The sequence below is a fragment of the Lagenorhynchus albirostris genome, chromosome 6 (assembly GCF_949774975.1).
Source record: "Lagenorhynchus albirostris chromosome 6, mLagAlb1.1, whole genome shotgun sequence".
In the NCBI taxonomy this organism is placed as follows: Eukaryota; Metazoa; Chordata; class Mammalia; order Artiodactyla; family Delphinidae; genus Lagenorhynchus; species Lagenorhynchus albirostris.
This window is the reverse complement of record NC_083100.1, coordinates 63,780,984-63,799,662: the sequence shown is the minus strand read 5'-3', so window position 1 is coordinate 63,799,662 and position 18,679 is coordinate 63,780,984. Positions and strand designations below refer to the sequence as shown.

Here is an 18,679-nt window from a genome sequence, read left to right as displayed (position 1 = left end):
AGAGCCCATACCTAACAAGCACCACCAATCTTATTAACACGGAAAATTTTCCTCTGCCTCTCCCTCGTCCTCACTCACTTCTCTCCCTTTTGGACCCAAGCTTCCACTAACAGGTTGGAAATCTGGGGACCAGAGCTGGATTTCCCTTGAACTGGATAGAACTAAACTTCAGGACTCCTCACACAGCCCTTCCCCATCCACAAACCAAGCTTTGTCATGACCCCACCCAGTCATGATCACTCACTCATCCACCCAGTTTGACATACCTTTTGGAGGGATCTTTCTGAAGACACAGTGAAAGTAATTTTCTAAAGGACTTGCCGTACTTTTTCATCATCTCCTTATCCTCTACTCCTGTTTCTAAAGTGGGTGGATCATTTTGCAAAGTCAACATCAACACCTGCAGCAGAAACAAACAGGAAGACAGGATCTCAGGACAGCAGTTGCTACAACTGAGTTTTTCATTTTCCAGCAAAGCCTCAAAGACCCTCCTTGATTAGGTACAAACGTGCTTCCCCATGATTTTCATCTTCTAGCAAGTGTGCAAAGTATTCAGTTCCCTTTGCAAACCTGTTCACGTGCCCTTTAACCTTTTTGTTATTCCATTGACAGAACTTACAAAATCTGCTCTATGTGTTAAGAGTGCTCTTCCAAAGGGGCCAGGGCAAGGGCTTCCTGGGAACTAGCTCTCACAAGGCCTGCAGGAGCACATAGCTCCAGCACCAGCTTAGTGCAGGCTGTGCTCTGGCTGGGAAAGGGGGCAGTGGAGGGTAGAGAAAGAGAGGCCCAGAGCAGCAGGGAATGTTCACGTATACAGGTTATTCCTAAGGAAGGGACCACCTGTACTCAAGGCTTCTGTAATACATTACCAGCCCTAAAAATAAATCCACAACATCCCAAGAGGTAACACATGGTCTCCCTTTTTCTTTTTTAAATGAAAAAACATACAGAAAATTGCTCAAAGGCTTGGCAAAACTGAGACAGTAAGACACTGAAAAATAGCTGGGACACAAGTGAGTTACTAAAAACCATAACCAGAACAAAAGTCCATGCTGCTTTTGGAAAGGGACAAAACAAAATCAAAACACAGGTTTCACATCGAAAAGGTAAAAAATTCCATTCTTTCACACTAACGTCAAAATTATTTGTTTTTTTAAAAAAAGTGTAGAATTTGTATCAAACTATTGACCTATAAAATGAAAAAAAACTCATTAATGCATACATCAGCCTTAATTTATGCAAATGCTATACACGCCAAGACACTGTTCAAACACTTTCAGATGCGTGAACAGATGAAGGATTAAAGTGACAGTATATTGTTTGTGGAGGATAATAGCAAACCGAAGAAAAGTGGGAGATCTGTGAGATTTTAAGAAAAGTCCTGCAGGACTTTAGGCTAGAATTAGCAATGTGACTGGATTCAAGTGGAAAACACTAAAAAGTAGGGAAAGAAAGCAAACAAGAAATAAGAAAAAATAATAGAGAAAAAACAGATGAAAGGAAAGTCCTCAGTGCTGTTTCAGTGCTTTTTCCCCAAAAGGTCACTTCGGTTGTTTACACCTCAATTTAAAATTTTCTGCTGACAAAATCAGGTGTGTACACACAACCTCCAAATCTTAACTATTTAAAAAATATGTATATAAATATAGAGAGAAAAACAATGTAATGAACTACACTAAAACTTTAATAGGGATTGTCTGTGGTTGATGAGATAGATGACGGATGACTGTTTTCACCTTTATTCTTATTTGGACTTCCAAATTTTCTACAATAAGAACGTATTAACTTTTTAATCAGTAAAATCATTTAACTTTTTTTTAATCCTCAGGTCTTTTTTTTTCTAAATCCTCTTAAAACTTTTCCAATAAAACCCTAGGAAAAAGTTGAAACAAACATGGACCATATTCTCTGTAAAATACCTTCATAATTTCCATTCAACTATTTCAGCCACAAAACAAAATCCATTTGGGTAAATTAGCCCTGACCCCACCACCTCAAAACTAAGAGAAATAATGATGTAGGCTAGTTAAAAGAATAACAAAAATAGGGACTTCCCTGGTGGTCCAGTGGTTAAGAATCCATCTTGCAATGCAGGGGATGCCAGTTCCATCCATGGTCAGGGAACTAAGATCCCACATGCTGAGGGGCAACTAAGCACCACAACTAGAGAGCCTGTGTGCTGCAACTACAGAGAAGCCTGCGCACACACCGCAACGAAGCAAAGAGCCCGCAGGCCGCAACTAAGATCCCATGCAGCCAAATAAATAAATAAATATTTTAAAAAATAATAACAATAAAGAGTAACTTCCAAAAAAATAAAATAACAAAAATCTAAAAATGGTATCCAAATGTATGTTAGTTCCTAAAAACACTGGGCTCCCTTATTTCAGATGAGTCACCAACATGACACTATGAGAATAAGAGTGAAATGTTACAGACCATGGGGAAAAAAAGGCCTGAAAATTTGGGAAATCCATCTGTAAAGATGATATCACTATACTCTATTTTTAGATTTTTCTTGGGGAGCTGGGGGTATTCGGTGATAGAGAGAGTAATGACCAGCATTTGTCTCATCTATCAACCTCCATCGACCAATCTGATCACATTCTTCTGTGCTAAGAACGCAAAGCAAGCTTCAAAGCCGGCAACTGTGCTACTTTTGTCCCATTCTGTCTGCTGAGAGCATCAGCTAACATTTAACTTGGCTGCATCCCTCCATTAATTCCCCTTGGGTCTAAGAGAGAAATGACTATGTTTAAGAGAATGGATTCTGTTAAATCATATTTCAAACCCGACATAATATTTCCAAGAGCAATTACTTTCATAGGAGGATATTTGTGATAAGGCGCTGCTCCTGTGGCGAGTTCAATGGCAGTTATTCCAAAACTCCACATGTCAGCCTTGAAGTCATAGCCTCTCACCTAAGAAGGGAAGCAGGGAGAAAAACACAATTATACAGCCAGCATGTTATACATGACGGGGTCCATATTATGTCAGAAGTCCACGACCGTGTGTGCACAACCTTGAGATTACTTTGCTAAGGCCCAGCAATCGGGAATTAAATCTTGCATGACGCATTCTAGTAAAATGATTGATTTGAACAAAATGTTAGTGTACTAATGACATGTATTGTACAACTATACTATGTCAATCAAAACATCACTTTTATTTTATTTATTAATTTATTTCACCTGTTCCATGACTTCAGGGGCCATCCAACACGGGGTGCCAACGAATGTTTTTCTTACTTTATTCCGGGTAACATCACCCCCTGTTGCTAAGAAAGCACTTACCCCAAAATCTGAAAGGAAAAAAAAAAAAAAAATCACCCTTATTTTAGGTAAGACATTATGGCTTACAAATTCTGCCTTTAAGAACATCTCTTTTCCTGATGGGCCTCGCAATGGTGATGACTTGCTCCAAACACTGTGGAGCTCTCTCAGCCATACATCAGGGCAGTCCTGCCACCCGCCATCCCCTACACCAGTGTTCCCCACACTTTTTGGCACCAGGGACCGGTTTCCTGGAGGACGATTTTTCCCCGGGGGCAGGGACGGCCGATGCTTCAGGCAGTAATGCGAGCCGGAGCAATGGGGAGCGGCAGATGAAGCTTCGCTCACTTGCCCACCCGCCCCTCACCTCACCTCCTGCTGTGCGGCCGGGTTCCTAACAGGCCGTGGGCAGGTAGCGGTCCGTGGCCTGGGGGTTGGGTACCCCTGCCCTACACTTCAGAGAACGCCCTCATCACAGGTTATGGGTCAGCAAGCTCAGCATATCATTTTTATATTTTCTACCAAAAAGGTATCACAAGTCATAACTAACCATAAAAGACTACAATAAAAATATACATACATACATTTAGGGCTTTCCAAAGCCCTAAATTAAAGGATCTTAGCTTTTAGCTAAGATTCATTTTAGAAAATCATTTATAAGAATAGCACCAAAGGTAGTAACTAGCATGATTATTTTCTAGCCTCTTTAATCCCACATCATCAATGTTTGGGGAGTGGATTTCTTCCTTGAAATAAAGCATGAATAACACACAACTTCCACATTCCCATGCCCTTCCTTGAACAGTGCTCTGTAACACTTTAGCCAAAATCATAATGGCAAATCCACAAACCCAGGTACACAGAGCCAACATGCCCAGTTTTGCCCACACGTAGCAATCAACACAAAGGATAAGCCCAGTCAGTAAAGACTGGGTTTTTTTTCAACGTTTGCGTTCTGGATAATTTTCATAGATATAGACGGAAAGGTTTGTAGAATGAACTAATACTCTTCTTGACATCCATTATATATTAGGAGTTCTTCTTGTGAGGACATGAATTAATTAAGCATACTGTATACGTGCATGCATTTATGCAAAAATTATGTTTGTATGTGAAAGTAGAGAGGGAATACCCAGTGATTATTAATGCCTGCATCTGTGCTTAGAGTTTTACTAATGGTTAAAATTAGTTAGTAAGTTAAACTACCAACTACGTAGGGCTAGTACAGACCTACCAGTAAGAGCCAACTCAAGGGCACCTCAATAGAAAGCTGGTGAACAGTTATAAAAAAGGGATGTCAACACCTCAAAACACTGCAGCAGATTATGCAGTGTGGACCCCTTCAAACTGCTCTCACATGACTCTCCTTTGCTGGCCCCCTTCGGTGACTGCCAGGATGATGGCAATTACCAAAGAACAGCATCAAGTACAAACCAAGGTCAAATATTAGCATTTGCGTTAGATCTACATTATTAAGTTATGCAATAACACTGGGACCAGTTCCCCGAGTTGAAATCTGTTGCCTGTTCCATTTTATTTACGTTTAAATTCACTCAAATCCCAATAGGATTACAACTTCAAGTCAAAGGAATAAAAATTGACAAAGGGCGTCTTTATTCCAACTGCTACTCTCGTGTTAATAGTGAGCAAATGTATATTCTGAAAATGCTATATAATTTAATTTGCATGTATGTGCTGAACTCTATTTGAACTCTTATATTACAGTCAGAAAAATCAAGCTTTCTGAAAAGAAACCACTGAAACAGTCTCCTTCAGGTAGGAGGAGATAAAATTCATTCTCTTACAGAAGAGCTAGGTCAACTTCATCATTTGTAAGTATCTACTATATTTGGCTAGAGGAAGAGACAACATGATAAGGCTTTCGAAAATATAAATTTCAACCTCATTTGTATTTCGGAAAAGAAGTTTAACAGTGAATCCAACATTCTGTTTTTATTAAAATAATTGTGTAACATGATAATATTAAATAAATACATATCATCTGTAAATAATTAAGGATATGGGTAAAAGTTGTTTTAAGGAAAAATAAATTCTTTTCCATGCAGTTGAAGCAATTCTACACCCCAAATATACATATATCTTCCTAAAAGATATAATCTAGACAAAAATCCATTGTTAACATTAATTGCTTTTAATTCCTTAAAAATACCATCTGATGGGACTTCCCTAATGGCACAGTGGTTGGGAATCCGCCTGCCAATGCAGGGGGACACGGGTTCGAGCCCTGGTCTGGGAAGATCCCACATGCCGCGGAGCAACTAAGCCCGTGCACCTACAGCCCGTGCTCCGCAACAAGAGAAGCCACCACAGTAAGAAGCCCGCGCACCACAAAGAAGAGTAGCCCCCGCTCGCCGCAACCAGACAAAGCCCGCACGCGGCAATGAAGACCCAAGGCAGCCAAAAATAAATAAATAAAAATTAAACAAACAAACAAAAAACATCTGATTACATTAGATCTTTTAAAGCTGCAAAAACTGCTGAGAGAGATGCATAGTTGCAATTCATTATTGACAATGCCTCTTCAATGTATTTTCCTGATTCACATTTGTATTCACAGACTCCACTTAGAACACTCACTTTTAACTCATAAACAGACGGTTAAACATCTTTAAAGCTCAGAAGAAAAATTCCAGAAGCAGAAAACACCAATCCTAACATCTACTCACCCTATGACTACAGAATAAATGTACAATTTGCTCATACGCATGGCCAGTGTATATAGAAAAGGATTTATATGTACTGTGAGAGAGAACTTTTGGACTGAACTTCGTAGGGTGCTTGTGTAAACAGGAAGACGGGTATATGCCGTGGAGACAGCTTACATGTGACAAGAGCGGTGGAGGTGGCAGAGCAGAAAACAGTGAAAAGTGCCCTTGATTGCTGAAGGGGACCTCCAGACGGCCCAGGGGAGTGGAGGCAGATACGTGTGGGTCAGAAACCATGAACATTTCTCTGGCAACATGGAATCAAAGGCTACACATCAAGTTAGTCAGCCTCAAGGAATAACTGCATCTCAAACCAGGAAGAGTGTGGTCATCCTGGTAACGAAAAGGCTCTCACATCTTTTGAATCCATCCAGTTCTCTCCTTCCCCGTTGTCAGTGCCTTGGTTTAAGCCCAAGAGTCCTGGGGCAGCCTCCAAGGTCACCACCTCCCTGCTTTCCCCAGACCAGCCTGCAGCAGCCAGGCACTTCTATGTCACAGGCCTGACGGCTCCTTAAAAGTCTTTAAAGGCTCCCTGCTCCCCCAGGATAAAGTCAGAATCCCTCAGAACAACATGCAAATCTGACTCCCCTTTCCTCTCCCACCTCATCTAACACTACTCCCAAATTCCAACTTTGGTATCATCCCAGTGCATTGTTCCCTCCACTAAGGGGAGGACCATCAGCAGAGGACACTCAGCTGGTCCTTATTAATGACAGAAGCGGGCTTCCCTGGTGGCTCAGTGGTTGAGAGGCCACCTGCCGATGCACGGGACGCGGGTTCGTGCCCCGGTCTGGGAGGATCCCACATGCTGCGGAACGGCTGGGCCCGTGAGCCATGGCCGCTGAGCCTGCGCGTCTGGAGCCTGTGCTCCGCAGCGGGAGAGGCCACAACAGAGAGAGGCCCGCGTACCGCAAAACAAAAAAAAAACAAACAAAAAAGTGACAGAAGCATCTTTGTCATCCTGACTCTTGGTGCCCTGTATGGTTAAGTTTGATGTACCTTCATCACCTTTCCCTCATTTGTGGCATACGATTTAAGTGACTTTGGGAATTGTCTTGTTTTGATATGTGAACACTAAGCCCTGTGGAGGATCTGCAGGCGTTTGGGGTGCAGCTACCTGATTTAGCAAGTAGCAGATCTGCCAGGAAATCGCACAGCCCTAAAGAACCAAGGCAGGATGCTCAGTGGTTAGGCTGAAGACGAAGCTATTCCCCAACTGTGTGACTCCAGCAAGGCACTTAACCTTTCAGGCTTCTTGGTTATGCCTGTTCTTACATTATTTTCACATTTATAACACCCCTCTACTTCTTTTTACCATGGATAAATATGCTTTATAATAATTGTTAGGTAGATCAATAAGCTACTGTTCTCTGCCTTACAACTGGGCTGAGGGGATAAGCATGAACGTTTTTACAGTGGTAGATATAAAATACAAGAAGAACATGCTTCCTGACCTTAAGAATATTACCATCAAGGAGGGAGAAGGCATGAAACAGAACGTGTAGAATCAAACGCTATGCTCTGCTGTCCATGTAGAAGTGGAAGAGTTAGGACTGTAATAGCCATGAAAGACTCCATCTCGAAGTGGGCCTTGGACCTGGCCTTGAAGACGAGGTTGAGTGTTGGACAGACGAGCCCAAAAGGAAGTGACCTTCCAGACAGAGAAGCAGCATGAGCAAAGCACAAGTGTTGAGTCAAGAAGAAAAACTGTCTGACAGCTGCGTGGCTCAAAAACTCAAATACTTACAGGGGCCCAGGCAGGAATAAGAAGGAGGGAAGGGGGTCCTGCAAACCAATAGCTCCATCTCAGTGGTGAAGGGCACTTGATATCTGTCTCAGCATAGGGGGACATTAGGAAGTGCAGGGCCCTTCCCAGGAGCCCACCCCCAGGTCTAAAGCAAGCTTCTGCTGTTCGGCTGGAAAAGAAAACTGTCATAGAGGAAAATGGCCCTGTTTTTGCACATGCCCCAATTTTCCCACAGAAAGCCAAACATTGAGATCTTGATGTAAAACCTCTCGTTTTTGCTGTCGCTGGCAACAAATACATTTAAAAAAAAAAAAAAGTAGAAAAGCACGATAAAGCAATTCCGCCTGCCTGATTTAACCTGCAAAACTAGTCTGCCAACTGTGTTGTTATGATGTCTGAAATTTACCTACAATATTTCAACATACACCGTGTGATATTATATTTGTGGTACTGCAACCCAGGTGGTGAACTGGTGTTCTGAGCCAGAATGCCCAGCGCTAGAAGGGTCTCGCAGCACTTGATTCACGATGCCAGAGGCAGCTGCTAGAAATATTTCTGTTATCCGTATCTAAGTATAGATAAGTATGAGCCAGGTGAATGTCCAAAAGGGACTACTGTTGGGGAAAAGAGTCACCTGCTGATAGGCAAGATGCATGTTAGAAACAGGCTTTCACTGGTAAAAGTCAAAGTAGTGAGCACACAGAGAGGGGCTAAAATATTTTAGATATACTCCCCATCTGGCATGAATAGAAAGAAAGAATCCAGCCAGGCCCAAGAGGAAGCTAAACCCCTAACCAGTTTTCTGCCTAGTTAGATTCTAGATGCCAACCACAAGTGTACAAGAAAACTGCATCTGGAATGTTGGCATGTCGGCTTCGAGTGAATTTTTCGTTCACCTAGAAGGACAGAGAGCAGGAATCTCCTTGAGCTTACGGAATAAACTGTGAGAAATCTCTAGGGTTCTTGCTTGCTAACGAAGGGCAAAATTTGGTCTGAATCTTGATTTCCTTAAAACCTGGGAGTGACGCTGTAGGTGAGTTAGCCGACCCGAACCTACCTCAAACATCTATAAAATCTACTAATATCTGTGAAAGGGAACCTGAGTTGTGCATGGAAAAAAAAAAATGGCTTAGGTCCATTCCATACTTGGCTAGAGAGTAATAGAACCAACATTTGAGAGCTCAGAGCTTCCTAAATCATATTCAAAATGGGTTGCAACAGATACTGATCCTTTAGACCTCCGAGTGGCTGGTTGCAGGTCTGGGGCAGCGAGAGTCACAGTGGCTACAGGGGCCCCTGGTAGTTCCCTGCCAGAAGCAGCCTCTCTTCCCCAGAGGCCATGGTCTGGAAAAGGGAAGAAGCACTGAGCCTGTCAAGGAGCCCAACTACAGAGTCTGAGTTGCAGGTAAAGGAAGCTGTACTTGATCCAGTTACTACCCTGGACTACTGTTGCTTTCTCTCTAGTCAAGAGGAGAGCTGGGGAAAAGAAATCATGCAGGGATGTTCAGGAAAACAGAAAGGCTAGAAGCAGGAAGACCACAGCCATAGCCCAGGAGTAAAATCAACAGGGCCTATATTTGAAGAGAGACTCTGAAAAACGAAAGCATGAGACAAATCCTTAATGAAATGTGATAATTTAGTGAGTACTGGAATTAAAAAAGAGGAAGGAATAAACAAGATGAAATAACTTGCCAAGGACCATATAGCAAGTTACTGAAGATCTGAATGAAATCCACAGTCCTTCACAGAGGAGTTTTAGCCACATAGCCCCAGGCTCCTTTTTGGGAAAATTCGGTGTATTCTTAGGTACCGGAAACACAAAAAGGAATAATGGGGTTAATATTCCACAACTCCTACGCTCTTCCCTGAGTAAAGATCAAGTTGTGATCACCCAGCATAGAAAAACTGGCTTGAGGCTCTCTGGTTAATCCTAAATGTCATATTTATATCATCAAAAACAATCCCTGCATAATTTGGTTTGATTCCCAGTTGTTGTTTTTTTCTCATGAGAGAGTCAAGACTTTACTGGCAAAACTGAAATGTACTTCTGAACACCCAGGAAACATTTTCAGGGCTGCCAGCATCCGGCCTTCGTGAGTCTCACAGGTGTCCTTAAAATGTTATACATCCAATGTTGGTGAATGAAGAAGCCTATAGAGAAGCACATTATGATTTAAATTATGCAAAGTATGATAATGGGTATAAAACAGAAGCAAATATTTTCTTAATTCTGTTAGGAACTGCATGAACAGTTGTTTTGCTTTAAATGACATATTTCGTTCTTTTCATGTTGTTTTTATAGTAAAACGTGTGTCAGTGGTGCAGCGCCCCCGTAGGCACAGTAGTGTCCGACCGGCGTGGGTGTCGCTTTGATTTTGCACAGCTTTGATTCAAACACAATGCCAGCCTTCTAGTGAGAGCTAACATGGGAAAATATGACATTAATTGAAATAGAGTGACTATTACATGACCTAAACAACACGAATAGAAGAATTATGTTAAGGTATCATCTTCTGTTTGCTGGTAATTTCAAGGTGTCCTTTCTGCCCCCAGATTTTCTTGGTGAGAGAGCAAAGACACAGACCAGGATAAGTGAAGGCTTTAGCAATTACAGAATCAGAGGCATGCCTCCTCCAACTGCAATCCAGACTTATTCCATGCAGATTACTCTTCCTAAAGCACAGTTCTGATCACAGCCCTCTCTGGTCAAACTCTCTCCCCACATGGCATCTGAAGAATAACAAGGCAGAATCCCCGGCCACAATTCATCCTGTATGTAGGAGCCAACAGCCTCCCAGTATTCTTTCCTTCTGATTGCAATGTTTACCCCATTATCACATCCTTGAGCACAGTGCTTTTCACTTTTGTAACTGACCTAATCACTTGTTTCTCAATTTTACTTTTCTTTAATGTATAACTAAACCCAGCCTTTTCTACCAGTTTTACTGCTTGTTTTATTTCTGTTTGTAAATTAAATAGGAACAACTTTTCACTCTCTTGGAGGCTTGCCATCTTCAGGGTGTCATCAGACCTCCAGACCATAAGAAGCAAGTCTGCAGGGGCGGGAAGGTGGGGAGGCAAGGGCAGCACTGCCTCGTGCCTGCTGGGAACCCCTGAAACCAGGCAGGAGAGAGCGCAGGGCAGCACTGACTCAGAGGTGGCAGAGGGGATGCCTCAAGTCCTCCAGGAGGACGTGGCGCCTCCAGGTACCTGCAGAACTCAGCAAACCCAGAGCAAGAAGCAGAGCCCAGAGCCCAGCGGACCAAGGCAGGATGTGGCGAGACCTACACAGTGGCCGCCAACGTTCACCAGGCTGGTTTCCTTCTTGAAGGAATGTCACTTTACTCATAGGCGAAGTTTTCTCTCTATTCTAACAGTGGTGTGGGCATAACTAGTAAGAGGCCAAATAGTGACACACTTGGTGTGGGATACGTGGCACACCATGGGGTCCTGACCGTTCCCAGTGTGTCCCCATCAATGATCCCTGAAGCTACAGGGGAGAGGAGAGGCACCGAGGGAGGACACAGTGAGTAGCAAGGAACCACATTTCCACCCCGAGAAGGTACTTTGGAATCGAACAGGCCTGCGTGTGATGCCATTTACACTCCCCGCTCATCCACTTCACTTCCTTGAACAAGTTTCACAAGCTATAAAATGAGGGGCACAGAATGCATATAGTAGTTTCCTAATCATATTAAGTCCCTGGCAGCACACGCTGGTGATCTGCTACCCAACATCCACACCCCGATCTCTACCAGCATCCTGATTTGGTGTGCCGGGCCCCAGGGGGATTAACTGTACAGATCTAAGGCAATCATGGTGTCTGATTCCTGGGCTGGTGAGTGGTCTGAGGGTCTGCCCTAGTCCTGACCCATGGGATGCAAGAGCAATATGGTACAGACACTCGTGGGAATATTTTCTGCCTAACACAAGAACCACCCTACCAGGGTGGTTTCCTCCCCACTACCCCTGCCTGTTAGGGACACTGTCGCATGAGGATGTGATGCCGGGAGCAAAGGAGCCCGTGGGGACATGGGCTGCCTGACATGACTGAGGTGCAGAACAGAGAGTAGTAAAGAACCCAAGACCTCTGTGATACCCTGGGCTCCTGCACCAACCCTGGAACAGTATACCCCAGACTAATGCTACGTGAGATTGTTAAACGTCCGTAGTGCTTCATCCCCTGACGGTCAAGCCCTCTGGTATTTGTACCCAAAGGCTTTTTAATTTTTACAATCCCCTGTCTTTCCCCAGTCCAGCCATGTTTATTCATATTCCCTAACTGTTAACAGTTAACCACTGCATCAGAGGCCAAAGTCGATGCAATCCCCAAATGGGCTTGGTAAAAAATCAGCAAGAAAACGATTTGGCACACAGTGCAATTTTGGAGTTTTAAACAGTTCCAGTATTAAGCATGGCTTTTAATACCAGGGGCACAAATCAAAACAAATAAATGCACCGGCCTCTCAAGGGGGAAAAAAAACATACTACAAGAAGAGCCTAATTCACTTGTTTGCCAATAGTTCTGTTTGGGGCTACGCTTACATAAATGTTCCAAAAATGGAACAATAATACACTTCCAGGAAAATAGGAGAGAGAGGTATCTTCAACATTCTCGTCTAGGTCCTTGCTACTCAAAGTGGGGTCCATAGACCAGAAGCATGAGCATCACCTGGGAGCCTCTGAGAAACACAGAATCTTGGATCCCACCCCAGACCTAGTGAACAGAATCTGTACTATAGCAAGAGCCCCAGCTGATTCGATGCGCAGCGCAGCTGAAGAAGCGCTGCTCAAGGGCACCGTCTTCCTAGCAGGCACCACGGCACGATTCAGTATGACCGGAAGACCTCCAAGTACAGCCAGCTCCACGGCTTCCCTCCTTCACCTCTTTGGTGAAGAGAACCACAGCAGTAGAAAGAGAGTGGCTTGGAGAAAGTCGAGTGCACATTCATGTATTTTATGACAAGTAAGTACAAGGCCAACACTACAAACGAAAATCATGTCCTACACAGAACTGTCTGGCCCAGCGATGCTAATGTGTCACGCAGGACAAATTCACACACGTGGCACACCTCTGTGGGAATGCTCAGATTTGTACAAAATCTTTTTATGATACATTTCCATAAGTTAAAACCACAAAACTTATTAACAGTCCGTCCGTAAGAGCTGCTCACTGGAGGTGCCAGGGCATAGAAGAGCCGGGCTGCGGGTAAGCATTAGCCCCAGCACAGGTTATCTGTAACACTAAACCTCTCTCTCCCCCTCATGAAAGCTCTGAAATGCAGTTGTGTGAGGGTGATAGCATTATAATATTAAAGTGATAACACTGAATCCACTCAATTTTTAGGCAAGTCAATAAGAAATATGTCGGCACCTTATCTGCTATTAGTAATCAATTATTCACACACCGCCTCACTATGGGGGGGGTGGGGGACACCACCTGTCCTGCTCAGGAGGGAGGGACCCCAAGAGGGACCAGATAGAACCAAAGAGAGTTTTCTGAAAACCCTTGCTTTCTACCCAAACTTCTTTCCTTGAATCAGACTCCTGGTTTTCAATTCTATTTATTCCTTCTCGTAAGCAAGTGGTCTCAATGGCCTAGGCTGGTTCTACAGACTGCAGCCCCACCCACATGTGGCATGGTGTCCAAGGCGTTCAGGATCAGAAAACAGGATCTGCCGTATTTCCAGAGCCTGGGCCCTAGGGAGTCACTTCTAGCTGCTCTGCACAAGTCCACGTTTCCCATCTATTAACGAGGGAGAGGCAGTCCTGACCGTGTTTGAAACATCAGAGAATAATAATTTCACGGCCTTTTCTGATGGCAAAAGAAGAAATTAGAAGACATCTTTTTATTCCCTAAAGCTAGAGTTTCACCTTTCAAAGCACACACACAAAACAAACCCACAAAGAAGCAAACCTTCCCAGGGCTGGTATTTCATGTGGGCAGACTCTCGAAATTACCGTCAACAGGGTTCCTTCAGATGTGCTACATTTCTACTTATACAGGAAGAGCTCTTAGCACTTATCTGTACTTCGTCCATGGAGTCAACAACGATCCACAATGACACACACAAATTATATTAAAAATTCAACAGAGGTATTCTTGGTAAAAATTTGGAGGCTACGCAGGCTGCCAGTTCCTCAACCATTCTCACAATCAAGACAACACAGGCTTAAAAGAGACAAGAAGAAGAATAAGTGGTGGCTGGTGTCAATTCACATTTGGCTCACAGTTCTGCTGACTAATACAGCCAATTAGCCCCAGCGTGAAGGAGAACACTAGTTTAAGACAATGGCAAACTACCGATAATCTGCCCATCTATGTCAGAGTCGCTGAACCCTCCCCCAAAGCCCAAAGCAGGTGAACTTCCTGGGAGACATGAAGCCAGAGGCCACACCTGGCGGGGCAGCAGCAGAAGAAAGGGGGGCCAGGAAGGCTGGAGCAGTAAACCCAGACCAGGTGTGCTGCAGGTGCAGGCAAGAGCCAGCTTTCTCAAGTCTAAAGACAGACACAACCAAGAGCCCACTCGTGGTCAACTTTCTATCAACTATGATAATTACAGTGAGCAAAGGAAAGCCACAGATACTCCCCAAGTCACAAACTCATTCTCCCTGGCTCCCCAGTGGGAGTGGGAGGGATAGTTTTAAAGATGCTCTGGTGAAAGTAGCCACAGGACAGATGCTTGGCTTACTCTCTGCTCCATGCCCAAGACCACCCTCTGCTTTGAATGCTTTCAGATAGGACTGAGAATGCCTTTAGTGAGTGAGGCTAATGAAGGGACACTGAAACACTCTGATGCAAGATAGATCCTCGGAAAACATCTTGTCAACCTTCCTTATTTTTCAGCTGAGAAACTGAACCCCGGGACAGCTGAGCTGTCAAAAGGCATAGCGTGAAGAAGCAGGTGGGGGAGGGGGCAGGGAGCCTAATGGCGAGGAAGTCAGCCGAGGATAAAAAGTGAAGTCTGGGGAGGTCTGGAGTGATCTGCTTTTATGACCTTCAGAATGACCTCCAACGAGGCCACAATCACTCAGCAGTCCTCAGTACCCTCATCTGTAAGACCGACTCTGCTGAACTGACAGCAAAGCGAGGGGAACACTAGGTAAGCATATTATACAGGGATCATCATTTCCGAAGCCAAAGGCGTGCTCTGCAGTCACTGGGGGCTCCTGGCTGGCCATACCCACAAAGACTGGCACAAGCAACTCAGATCAAAGATTAATGAGTCTAAACTTCCAATGCAATATTCATACACCTCCAGGTGGTCTTTTTCATACAAATCTCCACTCAACTAGCTCGACTATCAGAAGCTTCCAATAAACCAGAATGACCTATCTGTACACTTTTAAAGAGATGGTCCCTACGGGAGATGATTAAAATAGCACAATTCCAGTTGCCACAAGTATTTAAAGCAACAATTCACATCATTTTCACAAAGTTTCAAGAAGGATTAGTCGGGGATAACGCAATCTTCGAAGATCTGCAGATTTTTAAATCTGTGATAAAGAAAACCTCGTATTTAAAACTCCTAACACTGAGGAGAGTCACTAAAATATGAGGAACATACATTAAACTCTATTAGTCAGTATTCTTTTTTTTTTTTCTTTTTTTCTTTTTGCGGTACGCGGGCCTCTTACTGTTGTGGCCTCTCCCGTTACGGAGCACAGGCTCCGGATGCGCAGGCTCAGCGGCCATGGCTCACGGGCCCAGCCGCTCCGCGGCAGGTGGGATCTTCTCGGACCAGGTCACGAACCCTTGTCCCCTGCATTGGCAGGAGGACTCTCAACCACTGCGCCACCAGGGAAGCCCCGCTCAGTATTCTTTTAATTTAAATTTACTACATAGTCACATGTTCATTCATTCATTCAACCACTATTTCCTCAGCTCTTACTAAGTACCATTTCCATTCTAAACTCTAGCACCAGGAACAGAAACCCCTGCCTTCATGGAGCTGACTTTAAGTCGGGACAGGGGTGGGGAGGATAAAATTACGAAGCACAATAGACAGCAGTGGTTCTCAGACTTCAGTGTGCATCAGAATCATGAGAGGGCTTCTTAAAATATGGATTGCTGGACCCCACCAGCAATCTGACTCAGCAGAAACTAGGGATGGAAGAGGACAAGAACTTGCATTTTTATCAAGCTCTTATGGTGATGCCGATACCGCTGATTTACAATCACACCTTGAGAACCACTAATGTAGAATACATTAATGTGTACAATAAAGATAAAAAGATCAGGGGATGGACAGTATGGGGCAAAGGCGCTGCAATTCACCATAGGATGCCACCCATGGAAGCCTCACTGATGGGACATGTGAGGTATTGAGTACAGCATTCCAGGTAGAGGGAACAAGCCATGCAAAGGACATGAGACAGGAGCATGAGTGGCAAGGAGGCCAGTTTGACTGGAGGAAAGTGAGGGAAAGGAAGGGCTAGGAAATGAGGTCAGCAAGCTAAGGAGGAGCTAGATCTTATAAGGCCCAGGAGGCCACCACTAGGACTTTGACTGAGGTGGAAAGGCATTACAAGGTTTTGAGTAAAGCCCTGATACAAGCTGGCTTATTTTAACAGCATCACTCTGGATGCCGTGTAAACAGCTGAGCACACAGGGACAAGGACAGAAGAGGACCTCTTAGGAGGCTACGGTAATAATCCAGGGAAGAGATGATGGTGGCTTGGACCAGGATGACTGCAGGGGAGGTGGTGAGGCATGGTTCACAATAGCATTTGCTGACAAATTGGACAGGACATGGGGTATAAGAGAAGAAGGGTCAGGAACACTAGATTTCTGCCCTATTACATAGGATAGAGCTGCCATTAAAAGAAGCAAGGAAGACTGTGAGAAGGGCAGCTTGTTTGGGGGCACGGGGGTTACAGAGTTCTTCTGTACTGCAGTTATACAATTTTTAGAGCTGAAAGGAAACTTGAGAGCCTAAGAGCCTCACTTTATAGGTGATACATGGCCAGCAAAGAACTTGAGGGAGGGCACAGGGTAAGTTAGTGACCTGGGGGCTAGATAATCCTTGGTGACTGTGTTCTCAAGTGTACTCTGTGAAATCAAGTGTTAAATTATATTACATAGAGTGTAAATACATGTTAAATCTATTTAAATTTCCTAAAAATCTCTAATCTACATATGATACATGCAGTAACTTATGAGACGTTATTGATCAAAAATGCCTAGTCCCAAATTACTCATATGTACAATACATATTTAAGATTTATCCCCAGGACAACATATTAAACTAGACCTAGAGTGGCTAACTTAAATTCCTTGGGTATATGCATTTCTCTCCACTTACAAATTTTTTAAATTAAATGTCATAGCAAATTGTTGATAGCTGTCTGTTTCACCTGAGCCGTAAACTCCAGGACAGCAGACACGAAGTCTCCATTGCTGACGACAGATCAGCTCAGAGACTGTGCCTGGAACATAGTAAATGTTCAATAAATATCTGTCAACTAACCACCCCAGAGGCATTGAACCCAAGCACCTAACGTTCACCTTTTCACCAGGGAAGGACCATTTTTGTTAGAACAATCGAAGGTTCTGGGAAACAAAAAGTCAACGAAAACAATAAAAATGAGCCAGCAAAGAACAGAGTTGAACTGCTCTGCTCTCAGTCTAAAAACTCTGGAGAGGGTGTGGAGAAAAAGGAACCCTTGTAGACTGCTGGTGGGAAGGTGAACTGGTGCAGCCACTAGGGAGAACAGTATGGAGGTTCCTTAAAAAACTAAAAATAGATCTACCGAAAGATCCTGCAATCCCACTTCTGAGCATACAGCCAAACAAAACCATAATTCAAAAAGATACATGCACCCCAGTGTTCATTGTAGCACTATATACGTAGCCAAGACGTGGAAGCAACCTAAGTGTCCATGGACAGATGAATGGATAAAGAAGATGTGTGTGTGTGTGTGTGTGTGTGTGTGTGTGTGTGTGTGTGTGTATTCATTGGACTCTTAGCCATAAAAAAGAATGAAATAATGCCATTTGCAGCAACACGGATGCACCTAGAGATTATCATACTAAGTGAAGTAAGCTAGACAAAGACAAGTATCGTGACATCACTTATACGTGGAATCTTGAAAAAATGATACAAATGAACTTATACAAAACAAAAGTAGGCCCGCAGACTTAGAAAACAAACTTCTGGTGACCAAAGGGGAAAGGGGGTATGGGGAGGAATAAATTAGGAGTTTGGGATTAACATATACACACTGCTATATATAAAATATATAACCAACAAGGACCTCCTATCAATATTTTGTAATAACCTATAAGGGAAAAGAATCTGAAAAAAAAAAACAGGTACATACGTATGGATAACTGAATCACTTTGTTGTACACTAACAAAACATGTTAGTTTGTTGAAACTAACATGATATTGTACACCAACTAAGCTTCAATTAAAAAAAAAAAAAAAAACTCTTGTTTTCCCCAGACCTCAGCAGCTTGTGGTAATACATGAAATTTAATTTAATAATGACAGTGCAGGCCCTTAAAGACAGGAAGAAAGAAGGGAAGGGAGGAAGAGAGAGAAAGGGAGGAAAGGAAAGGGGCAGGGGAGGGGAGAAGGGCGGACAGAGGGAGAAGGATCCTCCTGCACTCTTCCTTGAAGCTCAACCCTGTCCCCCTGCAGCTGAACGTGCACAGCTGAGGAAAGATTCCAGCAGGCATACAGAGCAAAGTGGTCCTCCCCCATTGAGTTCACCCAGGAAGATTTCCTTAGACTGCTGTTCAAACAACTGCTAGCAGTTGTTAAAGGATGGGAGGCTGCTGAAAATCTCCCCAAGTATTTCTCCCCGATGGTATACAAATGGAAAGGAAAACTAAGTTTCCAGAATTGATTGTATACGTGGTTCACACCAGAGGGTTCACCAAACGGTACCGTTTGTCAAGATCCCGAGATTCAGGAAGCCACATTAAT

General features: G+C 43.7%; 1 protein-coding gene across 3 annotated transcripts in view; it reads right to left on the bottom strand.

Annotated features, from left to right (window-relative positions):
- The window catches only part of STK39 (serine/threonine kinase 39), a 301,230-nt gene that overhangs the window by 191,278 nt on the left and 91,273 nt on the right, over positions 1-18,679 (bottom strand). For 2 of the 3 annotated variants that reach the window (XM_060152718.1, XM_060152716.1), the window contains exons 6-8: positions 3,192-3,301; positions 2,820-2,921; positions 267-400 (exon numbers count right to left, since the gene is read on the bottom strand). In XM_060152718.1, coding sequence (XP_060008701.1) covers positions 267-400; positions 2,820-2,921; positions 3,192-3,301 — 346 coding nt within the window. The remainder of the gene's footprint in view (positions 1-266; positions 401-2,819; positions 2,922-3,191; positions 3,302-18,679) is intronic. The other variant, XM_060152717.1, reaches the window with a different exon arrangement.